General features: G+C 34.8%; 1 protein-coding gene across 1 annotated transcript in view; it reads left to right on the top strand.

Moving 5' to 3' along the window:
* Positions 1-12,201, top strand: part of PEX3 (peroxisomal biogenesis factor 3) — a 45,690-nt gene that overhangs the window by 19,427 nt on the left and 14,062 nt on the right. The window contains exons 5-9 of the mRNA XM_020972502.2: positions 1,880-2,004; positions 2,341-2,407; positions 2,507-2,561; positions 3,066-3,234; positions 10,109-10,179. Coding sequence (XP_020828161.1) covers positions 1,880-2,004; positions 2,341-2,407; positions 2,507-2,561; positions 3,066-3,234; positions 10,109-10,179 — 487 coding nt within the window. The remainder of the gene's footprint in view (positions 1-1,879; positions 2,005-2,340; positions 2,408-2,506; positions 2,562-3,065; positions 3,235-10,108; positions 10,180-12,201) is intronic.

The following is a 12,201-nucleotide window of genomic DNA, read 5'->3' as shown; positions in this document are numbered from 1 at the left end:
CAGCATGGTATAATGGATAGCTGGCCTTGGAACCAGAAGACCTGGGTTCAAGTTCTGCCTCTGACATATACTGTCTGTTTCACCCTGGGCAAGTCATTTTACATCTGAGTACTTCGATCAACTTTCGAAGACTAAGTTGTAGAGAATGTACTGACCTGCATTGGTAGAGGGAAGTTCCTTCTCCAGGGAATTCCCTATATCAGTGAAATTACTGACCCAGACTCTGTCTCTATACCTACTCTGGAAACCATGTTACAAATTCTCAGAAATAATTATCATACATTTAATTAAAATGTATATAAATAACTGATCAAAGATGGGACAGGAACCAGGTCTTCCTGGCTCCAAAGATAACTCTCTATCCACTGTACCAGCCTTCTCAATAGGTTCTATTCTCTGACATGTCCTGGCTATGTGACCCTGAGCAAGTTACCTAACCTCTTAGTGATCTAGGCAAATCTCTAAATCTCTAAAAAGTTGCAGAGGAGATATGGATCTAATAGAGGAAGTTTCCTCATCTGGAAGTTCTCTGTACCAGTGAAATCACAGGTCCAGATGTTACAGCTAAATAACTGCTATCATTCTGTTCCCAATTCCTTTCCAAAGTAAGATTTTTATTTTTTTTTCATTGCTTTCTCCATTTCTAAAAAGGTTAATAACCAAAATCTAAAAATGAAAAATCCTTAGAGTTATATCACAGGCTTTTGAGGGAGTAGGGGAGGGATTGAGAGTATTGCCATCAGATTTGAGTTGGTGCTGTGTATTTTAAAAATTCTTTGACACAAAAAGAATAATTCACCTTTTCCTCCCCTCCTGTTTTTAGACTATAAACTAACTGTATTCAATACAGCACTTACTAAATAACAGGTTATGTTAATGGCTCTTATCTGTATAAAACTTTTTAGTGTAAATTCTGTGACTCTTATTTTGAGAAAACTGAGGTTCAGAGAGGTTGAGCTTATCCATAAGTCACACAGCTAGTAAATGGCATAATGAGGACTTAAACCTAAGTCTTATTGTTTTCCTGCTGTCCTTGCTGTATTTCAGAGTTATTAGTTTCAGCCCCCTTCATTAAACTTTTTACAAAACTAATCACAAGTTACAAAATATGACAGATTTGAGTTTCAACAAGCCCTATACCCTGTCTTATGAAGGTGGTTATAAATAATAGAATAACTAAATAATGGGTAGCAGAAAAGAAATAACTTCATAATTGGCTGTTATATAATAGTGATAGTGAGATGTTTTTCCAAATTACAGATTATAAACCCTATAACTATATTAATTAAATTGTTATACTTGAGAAATCTTTTTCTTTTAAACCAGTATTTTTTTTATCCATTTCCCTTCATATATATCAGATGATACCAAATTATAATGTAGTTTGATGAGCCAATCAAATACAGGCTTTATGGTTTGTTTGTTTTGGTGGTTTGTTTGTTTTGTTTGTTTTTGGCATGCTACAGTATGCAGCTCTCAAGGACTCTTCCAGTCCTTCCTAGCTTGGGTTCCTAAGCTGATACTGTAAAACTCTTTGGGTTTATTATTTTAATTAAGAAACTGGATCTCTTTAAATAGTAGGTAACTTTGAAAAAATAACTACTTGGTCTGGTGAATGTCACTTATATCAAATGAGAAACAAAAACCATTTATTTTTCTTTCCTAATTTTACTACCGTTTATCTCTTTATTATATGATTAAAGAAAAGTTTTAGACTGGCAAATTTCTATACTTCTTATAATTGCAAGGCAATATTATGTACATTTTAAAAAGTAATAAACCATGTGAATGAATAAAATCCTGGGATAAAGCAGTTTTGTTGTATATGTGTATATTTTAGTTTTAACAACCCCAAAATTATTTCCTTTTCCCTTTGAAGGTTTCACAAGAAGTATTGTTGCTGTATATAGTACTTGCATGCTTGTTGTCCTTCTGCGGGTCCAATTAAATATTATTGGTGGATACATATATTTGGATAATGCAGCAGTTGGCAAAAATGGCACCGTAAGTTTATCACACTAATTAGACAACTGTCTCACTTTTCTTTCAAAAAACTCTGTAAGTTCATGTACTGCATAAAAAAAATATTCTGGTAGCATGCCTGTGTGACTATATTTCAGGAGATGATGAACTTAGGTACAAGGTTATGACCTTTAACATTTATATTTCCAGTTTCATCATACGTTACATGACACTGTCCTTTGCCCATTTGGGGATTGGGTCTATAGCATGTAGAACAGAAAAATTGTATAAAAATGTTACTAAATATAATATAATTTAATAAGAAAACAAGGATACTTGTGGATCACTTTGTCTCAACTTGATTTTTCATTTCTGTAGACACTTCTTGCTCCCCCTGAAGTCCAACAGCAATACTTATCAAGTATTCAGCACCTCCTAGGAGATGGTAAGATGCTAAGCAGCTTATCTGAGAACTGACGAATTTCACTTTATTTGTAGTAATGAAGAAATGATTTCGGTTTTTGTTTTTGTTATTTATCCATAGGTCTGACCGAGTTGATTACTATTGTTAAACAAGCTGTACAGAAAATTTTGGGAAGGTAAGACTAGCTTCGTGAATTTGCACTTTTTATCCTTTATATTCCTAGAATACTGATAGATTTAAGAAAATATTTAAAATCAGTTTGGTGAGAGAATCAACTTGACAAATAGTAATTTGGATGACTATTACCTATAGTACTTAAGAGAATCCTTCCTCTTCCTTATAAGCCTTTCCTCATTGAGGGAAACGTTTTGGTATATTCAAAACTTTTTTTTTTATTTTTAGGGTGATGTGTCACTAGGGCTTTTATATAATCCAAACAGACAGAAATATTTCACGTGTCGGCAATATCAGTTACCATAGAACTTCTCTTGTGAAATCCCCAACAGCATTGCTTTACTAAATCTCTATTCTTGGCCAGACTGCTAGGATCCTGTCTGTTAAAGTGTTGTGGGGGTGTTGTTGTTGTTGTTTTTCAGCTAGCAAATACCAAGAAGCAAAGTATGTTAAGGTATAGTATTTAGTATGCTTTACCCCACTTAACTTTTTTTTTTATTCCCAGTGTTTCCCTTAAACATTCTTTGTCCCTTTTGGAGTTGGAGCAAAAACTAAAAGAAATCAGAAAAATAACTGAACAGCATACATCTTCCCCATGGACTGATAAGACTGGATCCAAACCTTTACTGTGTCAGTATATGATGCCAGATGAAGAAACTCCACTAGCAATTCAGGTGCTTGTTTCATTGCCCTTTTAACTGTACGGAATTTTGCCCTATTTTTCCAAATGTTGACTGAACTTTGTTTTTTTTTAATCTCTTGAAAGTCTTAATGGGTTTTTTAAAAATCATTTAAAGATGATACTATGAAAGGTCAATAATTTGGAATCCAAAACTCTGAATGGAAAGAAAGCAGACTAACTGTTTAAAATATTATAGACTGGTAACTACTGTAATTGTCTTTTACTAAAATGCTATTTTAATGCCTCATTATGGGATGTAAGTAACCTTGGATTTTCAAAAGCTATACCAGAGGCATACAAATTCTGACTGTCTATCAAGCTGGAAATGTTTTGAGTATGAACCCAACAACAGACTGTATTCTTGTTATCCAGACGCCATTCCTAGCTACATTTGGAGAGGTTCATTGACATACAAGGTGATGAAGTTTTTTTTTTCAGTTTTAGTAACTTAAGGTGTACAAGACTTGTAATATGCATCAATGGAGGGAAAACATGAAAATACTGATCCTTAAAGAATTTCAGTATAGGTTATAGTTGTGTGGGCTCTTAACATTGAAATAATTTTGTGTTCTCATTTAAGAATAGTAACATATCAAATTGGTTAGTAAATATCAGTTGATTCATATTATCTTTTTGTGAAAAAATGAATGTCAGACTAATAATACATTATTTTATCTATCTCTTTAAATGTGTCTTTAGAAATGTAGAGTCTGTGCCATCCTGTTTTATGCATATGCCCTATCTTAGGTATTTATTAGATAACCATGAGTCTTTAAAAGGTTTCTATATATGTTCATGACAGTTTATTTATGTCTCCACTCTTTTTTTTTGTTTTATATTTACTTAATTTTTTAACATAATTATTAAACATGAACATTTCAGTATGTAAAGATGAATAAAGTTGTTCATGAGGCTGTAGGATGCTCTTATGTACATGCTATTTTTACTTTAAAGAGTATGTTAAATTTAATCTAGTACTAAAATTGGCCATTTATGTCCCTTTATGGATTTTTCTTTTGTCTTCTATGTTCTTATTAAAAGTTTTGTTGATGTGTTTTCTTTATTTGTTTTTTGTATTTGTGTCACTACACACTGACTCTTCCACCCACCAAAACAGAAGCCTTCCTTTGTCAAGGAAAATAATTCAACACATTGGCCATGTCTAAAAACGTATGTCTCATCCTGCATTTCTAGTGCATCTTTCGGCCAAGTGGTAGCTGGCATGTTTCTTCAGTTTTCTCAAGTCATGATTGATCCAGAGTTCTATTTTTACATTGTTGTGGTCATCATATAAATTATTCTCCTGGTACTGTTCCTTTCAATCTGTGTCAGTTCATGCAAGTCTTTCCAGCTTTCTCTGAATTCATCTTACTCATAATTTCATATGGTGCAATAATATATCATTATATTAATATGCCATTTGTTTTTAGTCTTTCTTCAGTTGATGAGCATCCAGTTTGTTTCAGGTTATTTGTTACAACAAAAAAAGTACTGGTATAAATATTTAAGTACAATATGGGACATATTTAGTGACTTTTAGGATGTAATTACAAATTGTTTTTCAGAAAGTTTGGACCATTTCACAGTTCTACTCTCAGTGAATTAATGTGCCTGTCTTCCCACATCCCCTCTAGAAACTTCCGTTTTTGTCTTCATCATCTTTGCTAATCAAATAGGAGTGAAGTGAAGCCTCTAAGTTGTTTAAATATGGATTTTTGTTATTATTAGGAATTTGGAGCATTTTTCATATGGCTATTGATAATTTGTATTAGTTCATTTGGAAACTGTCCCTTCATATCTTTTGACCATTTACCAATTGGAGAAGGCTTTTACTTTCATATATTTACATCAGTTCCCTATGTATCTTGGATACCATACTTTTAGCAAAGAAGTTTGCCACTAAGATTTTTTTTCCCAATTCGCTGTTTTCCTTCTAATTCTGATTTGATTTTGTTTGTGCAAAAGCTTTTGAATGTTATATGACTGAAATTATCTACTTTATCACCTATGATCATTTCTCTGTATAATTTCTTTGGGACATATATATGAGATACATATATATACATACATACATACATATATATATATATGTGTGTGTGTGTATATATATATATATATATACATATATATATATATATATATATATATATATATATATGTATATATATATATATATATATATATATGTCTCCTTTGGGACATAGTTATGGAAGATATGGAAGATATCGTCTTTCCTTCTCTTATGTTAATGACCTTATATATCTAAGTCATACATCCGTTTGGAGTTTATTTTACTATATGGCATAATAAGTTGATTTAAACCTAATTTCTGGTGGACAACTTTACAATTTTAGTTTTTGCCCTTACCCTAGTACAGTAGTTTTTGCCCTTACCCTGAGGCCTCATGTGGCCCTCTAGGTCCTCAAGTGTGGCCCTTTGACTGAATCCAAACTTCACAAAACAAATCCCCTTAATAGTTCTGTGAAGTTTGGATTCAGTCAAAGGGCCACACTTGAGGACCTAGAGGGCCACATGTGGCCTCAAGGCCTCAGGCTCCCCACCTCTGCCCTAATAATTTGTATCTTTGGGTTTGTTGAACATTGTACTACTGTGGTCTTTTACTTCTGGAATATTTCTACCTGTTCTGTTCCATCTTTTCTGTTTGTCAGCCAATAACAAATAATTTTGATAATGATTATTTTAGTATGCTGTTTGAGATCTGGTACTACCAGGCCTTCTTCATTTCTACTTTTTATCCATTATTTCTCTTGAAATTCTCAAATGTTTATTCCTCCAGAAATTTTTTTTCAATTTTGTCTAGTATGTTTGGTAGTTTGAGTAGTATGATATTAAATCTTTAAATTAATTTAAGTAGCATTTTTATTATATTGGCATGGCCTAACCATGAACACCATGGCTTAACCTAATCTCTTCAATTATTTATATCTTCCTTTATTTCTCTAAAGAGTATTTTATAGTTCTATTTATGTGAATCCTGAGTATATTTTGGTAAATTGACTCTCAGGTATTTTGTATATTTTAAAGTTCTTTTTATGGAATTTCTTTTTCTATCAGCTCTTGTTGTTTGGAGAAGGAAATGGCAAACTACTCCAGTATCTTTGACAAAAAAACCCCACGGACAAAAGTCCATGAGGTCATGTAGAGTCATAGACAACTGAATGACTCAACAACAACAAAACCATTTTCTTAATGATATATAGAAAAGCTGATCGTTTCTGTGGGTTTATTTTATATTATAAATATGTTATAACATATGTATGTATCATATTTGTATTTTATATTACTTTAATGAATGGCTTATTGTTTCAGTTCTTTTTTAGCTGAATTTGTAGTATGCTGTAAGTCATTCATGTGCAAATCATAGTAATTTTGTTCTCTTCTTTGCTTGTGCTTATTGCCTCAATTTCTTTATCTTGTCTTATTGCAATAGCTAGTGTTTCTAGAACTATATTGAATAAGAGTACTGACAGGGCAGTCCTTATTTTACCTTGATCTTATTGGAAAAGCCACTGGGAATTCTTTATTACAAATAATGTAGCTCTTGTTTTTATGTATTTATTGTTTGCTATATTATGGGAAAGTACGGAGGCAAGTGGTAGCACAGTGGATAGGGTGCTGGGTCTGGAGTAAGAAAGACCTGAATTCACATTCAGCCTCAGATGCTTCTAGCTGTGTGACCCTGGAGAAGTCACTTGTATAGCGTTTAAAGTGTACAAAATGCTATATGTATTATCTCAGTCTTTACAACAATCCTGTGAGATAGGTACCATTATTAGCTACATTTTATAGATAAGAAAACTGAGGCTGAGAGAGATTGTGACTTGCCCAGGTTAGCACAGCTAAGGTAAGTATCTGAGGCAGGAATTTGAATTCAAGGCTGCCTAATTTGAAGTCAACACTCTATCCACTTCAACACCTAGCTATCTAGTTGATTATTAATTGATGGTATCATATACTGCCTTTCTTAGTGTTTTTTGTGGGAAAATATGCATAAAAGATCAATCTAAGGGTAGATGCTTTAAAAACATCATCTTTATATTCACTTTGGAAATATGTCACTAGTACGGTTAGTCTTAAAACATTTTTCCCCCGGTGGCCAAACCTTTGTAAATATCTTGAATGGAATACAAGAATTATCTTGTGACAAAATAGAAAATGAAATAAATCTGTTAGTTAAAGGTAGAGAATAAAGGATGGCAGCATGATGCAGTGGGAAAGAACAGTGAGCATAGAGGTTCAGGACTTGAGTTCAGATCCTGCCTCTGCTGCTCCTTATTCATGTTAAATGATTTAATTCTCAGGGCTTATTTTTCTTAACTGTAGTATGAGAGGTATGTATTAGATAGTCACTTCTAGCTCTAGATCTATAATCCTATGACATGGAGAATGGCACAGCCTCATAGAATAATCCACATTTGTGTACTTACAAGAGATGATCAGGCTCTGGGGAAAAAAATTCATGCTAACCAAATTCTTAAGAAAATACTTCATTAATCAAAATATTAATGATGTGCTTAGCACAAGAACTGATACCAGCTATCTGTACAAGGCCATCCTGGTGAGCAATCCCACTCAGAAGTCTAATTCATTAATAAAGTGCAGGTGATACTGACATGCTAACCAATATTAGTTAGGCAACTAGGTAGTGAAGTGGCTAGAGCATTTAGCCTAACGTCAGGAAAACTTGAGTTCAGACCTAGCCGCAGATGCTAGCTGTATGACTGAGGAAGTCACTTGGCTTCTCTCTGCCTCAATTTCTCAATTGTAAAATAGGGATAATAATAACTGCCCACCTTGCAGAGCTGTTGTGAGGATCAAGTAAGATAATATCCATTAAACTGTAAGTTCCTCCATTAGATTGTAAGCTTCTTGAGTACATAGACTGTCAAGGGCAACTAAGTGATGCAGTGGAGAGAACACTGAGTCTAGAGGCAGGAAAATCTGAATTCAAATCTGGCCTTAGACACTTACTAGCTATATGAATCCGGGCAAGTCACTTAACCTCTGTGTACCTCAGTTTCCTCAACTGGAAAATGGGAATAATAACTACCTACCTTACAGGGTTGTTGTGAGGTCAAATGAGATAATAATTGCAAAGCAGTCAGTATAGTGCCTAGCACATAGTAAATACCATATAAATGTTGACTATATTATTATTTGCAGAAGACACTAACTCCAGTTGGGTAAATCCACTTAGCAGACCAAATTATCAAATATATCAAAGTGCTATATATATATTACCTCAATCTTTACAACAATCCTGTGAGATAGGTACCATTATTAGCTACATTTTATAGATAAAAGCATTAAATAATCAAAAAGTTGTTTGAGCATAAAACTGGAACAATATACAACTACCTAGTGGTATATTCTTAAGGGATATTGCTAGACTCTGCCTTTGGCAAGTCCAGTATTCATCAGGAAAATCCCAGGGGAATAAAGGATAGGCTTCATGTAGGATAGAGCTGGCAAAGCCATGAGATGAGAAGAAAACAAATGTAGTTCTTAGACTAAGCAAAATCAGAAGAGTAAAGATGTGCTGATATGTGGTCTGAGATGAATAAGAAACCTATGCCAATCTGAGTACGTGGCCAAGACTTCTGCCACAGCTCGAGAGCTAGAAAATGCATGAAGTCGTGGAATTTATATTTTGACTAAACTCAGATTACTTCCCCAAAACTTGGTCTTTTTATTCTGGAGGCTTTTAAGTCCTGCCTCTAGATGACACTAATGACTCAAATAGCCCTAGGAGGGGCCCTGCTGCCTCAACTATTTCATACCCAGTCATGTACCCATAAATCATACCTCTCCCTAAAACTTTCCTCAAGGACTGGTGGAACACAGGGGTGGATGTAAAGTAAAGTATGCTTCCAGCTGGTAAGGCACCAAATTTAATTCCTGAGTAATGGGGAAAATCTTACCACCCATTCAGCCTATTCTTGTGTAAATTTCCTGGTGTAAATGTTGTGAGGTTGTCAGACTTTGATTCCTGCACTCATAGGTTTACCTGATAATTTACTGTTATATTCTTGTACTGAAGAGTCTATGTTTTGCAAGATGAGTAGGGATAGGAACTTTAACTGTGATTTCCTTGGTTTAGGTAACTCCCAAGTGAGAAAACACCTCCTGTCAATTCAGATCATCTCCTTCTTTTTGACTTAGAATATTACAGAGTTGCCTAGAGCTCTGAGAAATTAATTGACTTGACCAGCATCACACTGCCATTATGTGTCAGAGGCACAACTTGAACTCAGATTTTCCTTGTTTGAGCCTACTTTTCTGTTCTCTACTTCCTGCTGCCCTTCTCAGGATTAATAAAAAGAAGGAAAAAAGGTGGCTACAAAGTTTATATTGTGTAGAAAGGTCTGCCAGGGTAATTAATCCATCCATGTGCTGCTCAAATTCTAGATTTTATCACTATACATCTATCTCATATATTATTATGTCCAGAAATGTAAGTGATGACTAAATTACCTACTGAAAAGGTCTAGTGCATCATGTTGATTAAGCTAAGCTGGTAGGCTACGTGAAGATACTTTAGGTTATGGACTGATTTAGAGGGTCATGAAGTCTCTTTGTATAACCATTTTGTATAAGGGAATAAATTGGAGAGCTGTAAGGTGTGAGCCAAATTGAAAGCTATACTTGTGTACCCTTTAGGTATGGTTTATAAATATACATACATTAGACAGGAGTGTGTGTGTAAATAATGTTTTTCTCTAAACATTGTTTTGACGTTGACAAAGCTCAGTCCTTGAAAAATTCTGAATTCTGAAATTTGATTAGCTTCCATTATAACTGTGCTATCTTCTTAAAACCTAAAATATGGCCTTTTTATTTTTTAGGCTTGTGGCCTCACAGCAGGAGATATTACAACCATTAAACTACTTAATGAAACAAGAGATATGTTGGAAAGGTATGTGTATCCTGCATGTTAAAAACATATGTATTTGAATTTTTTGTGTATTTTAATGCTCCAAAAATGGCATAAATTAATTTTCAACTTGACTTCCAAGATTGAATCATAGAATCCCAGAACTACAAAAATATATAGCTACTCTGTCTACTAACTCCAGGCATAATATCACTTAAACATTGGAGACAATGTGTTCTTAAATGTTTTCAGGCATAGAGATTCTATGACATAATTAACCAATTTGTTTTATACTTAATTATTCTTAGTATCTGAAAATTTTTCTTCCACCTAAATCACTTATCATTTAAGCCTATTTGTATTCTCTAGTAACTTTGATGTTTCAGTGGACTTTGGATATTTTATTTTGGGCATTTTTTCCATCAGTACAAATCACAACCCATCTTCTTGTCTTGTGAGATTCTTGTCCACTTGCATAGTCTCCACAGAGTGTCCACCCAACATGCTTGAGCTCTTCTTCTGTGTCTTTTACATCTTGTGGTTACCAGATGGTACCTCTCAAGGACGTGGCTTTTTGGAGTTGTTTTTCTTTTCTTATGCATAATCTCAGAGTCTGATGAACTTGAGATCTTTAGTTTTGGCAGTAGTGCATCGTGGCAGATTGTACCTGGTAATTCATACTCACAAAGGTCTTCTTTGAAAACAGAAATGTAAATATGTTAAACATCTAAAATGAAGAGATACCTGGAGAGGGAAGCAGAGTTAAGTTATTGGAGTAAGAGGAAGCATTTTTGCCTCGCTCCCCCAGTAGAACTCCTCCATGATGACCTAGAAAATACACTGGCCAAATTCTGATTGGAAAAGCTAATAAAAAGTCACAGTGAGTCATTTTTCATCTCAGGGCAGCTTATGAAGACAAAGAGGGAGGTCTGTAGAAACTGGAATGATGGGCTAGCCAGGAGCTCTACAGCAGCAGCAAGAAGCATTCCAGTGCCTAGTTGCAGAAAAAGATTCAAGGCATCACCAAGGCAGGAAACTCTAGGCAGAAAGATATGGGAACCCTGAATTCAGTGGCTCCTTACCCAGTTCAGGTTCATAGATCAAGGGCAGAAGGGAGCACTTGCAAATGAGCTTGGGTTCCAACTGTCTACTGGGAAAGGAACAAGTTCCAGAAATGTAACTGTATGGCTCTGAGCCCAGAAGCAGATTGGTGATTCAGTCCTTATCTTGGTGACTAGTGACTTGTCTTTATCCCAGCACATAAGCCTGTAGCAGAATAACCAGTTAGGAATACCAGACCAAAGGGGAGCCAGCAGTTCAGTCACTCTGAACCTGCAGAACCTACCAGGGGGCTAACATTGACTGAGTCCAGCAACAATCTACTGAAACCCAACCACCCTCAAGCCAGCAGACCCAATTGTGTGTCAGGAACCTGCAGAGCTTAGATCAGGAGGGCAGTGAACAAACCTCTCCCTATGTCACCAGTTTAGGAACACTCAAAACTTATAGGCCTCCAGACTGAGCCATGAAAGCAGCAGAAGTAAAAGGACAGAAGCTCAGCCAGACATGTCCCCTCTCCCCACAGAAGTATACAGAGCTTAACACTAACATAAAATCCAAAATCAAGAAGTAGGCTGGAAGAATGAGCAAAATAAAGAACTTAGCTGTAAAGTTACTGTGGTAACAGGGAATCTTAATACACAAACACAGAAGAAGATAATGACTTGAAAATTTATGCAAGCAAAGCTTCAAAGAAAAAAAAAATCAGATTAGACTCCAACAAGAATTCCTAGAAGAGTTAAAGAGTTTTTGTTTTAAGTGCAAAATTTTTTTAAAAGACCCAATTTTTAAGGACCAAATGAGAGTGGTAGAGGAAAAAATGGGAAAAGAAATGAGAGCTATGGAAGAAAGATAAGAAAAGAAAATTAACAGCTTGGTAGAAGAGGTACAAAACCCTACTGTCTCCTTGAAAATCAGAATTGGCCAAATTGAAGCTAATGAGTCCATGAGATATGAAGAACCAACAAAACAAAGTCAAAAGACCAAAAATTATGGGGGAAATGT

The sequence above is a fragment of the Phascolarctos cinereus genome, unplaced genomic scaffold (genome assembly GCF_003287225.1).
Source record: "Phascolarctos cinereus isolate Bilbo 61053 unplaced genomic scaffold, phaCin_HiC Scaffold_5;HRSCAF=322, whole genome shotgun sequence".
In the NCBI taxonomy this organism is placed as follows: Eukaryota; Metazoa; Chordata; class Mammalia; order Diprotodontia; family Phascolarctidae; genus Phascolarctos; species Phascolarctos cinereus.
This window is presented reverse-complemented; position numbering and strand designations above follow the sequence as displayed.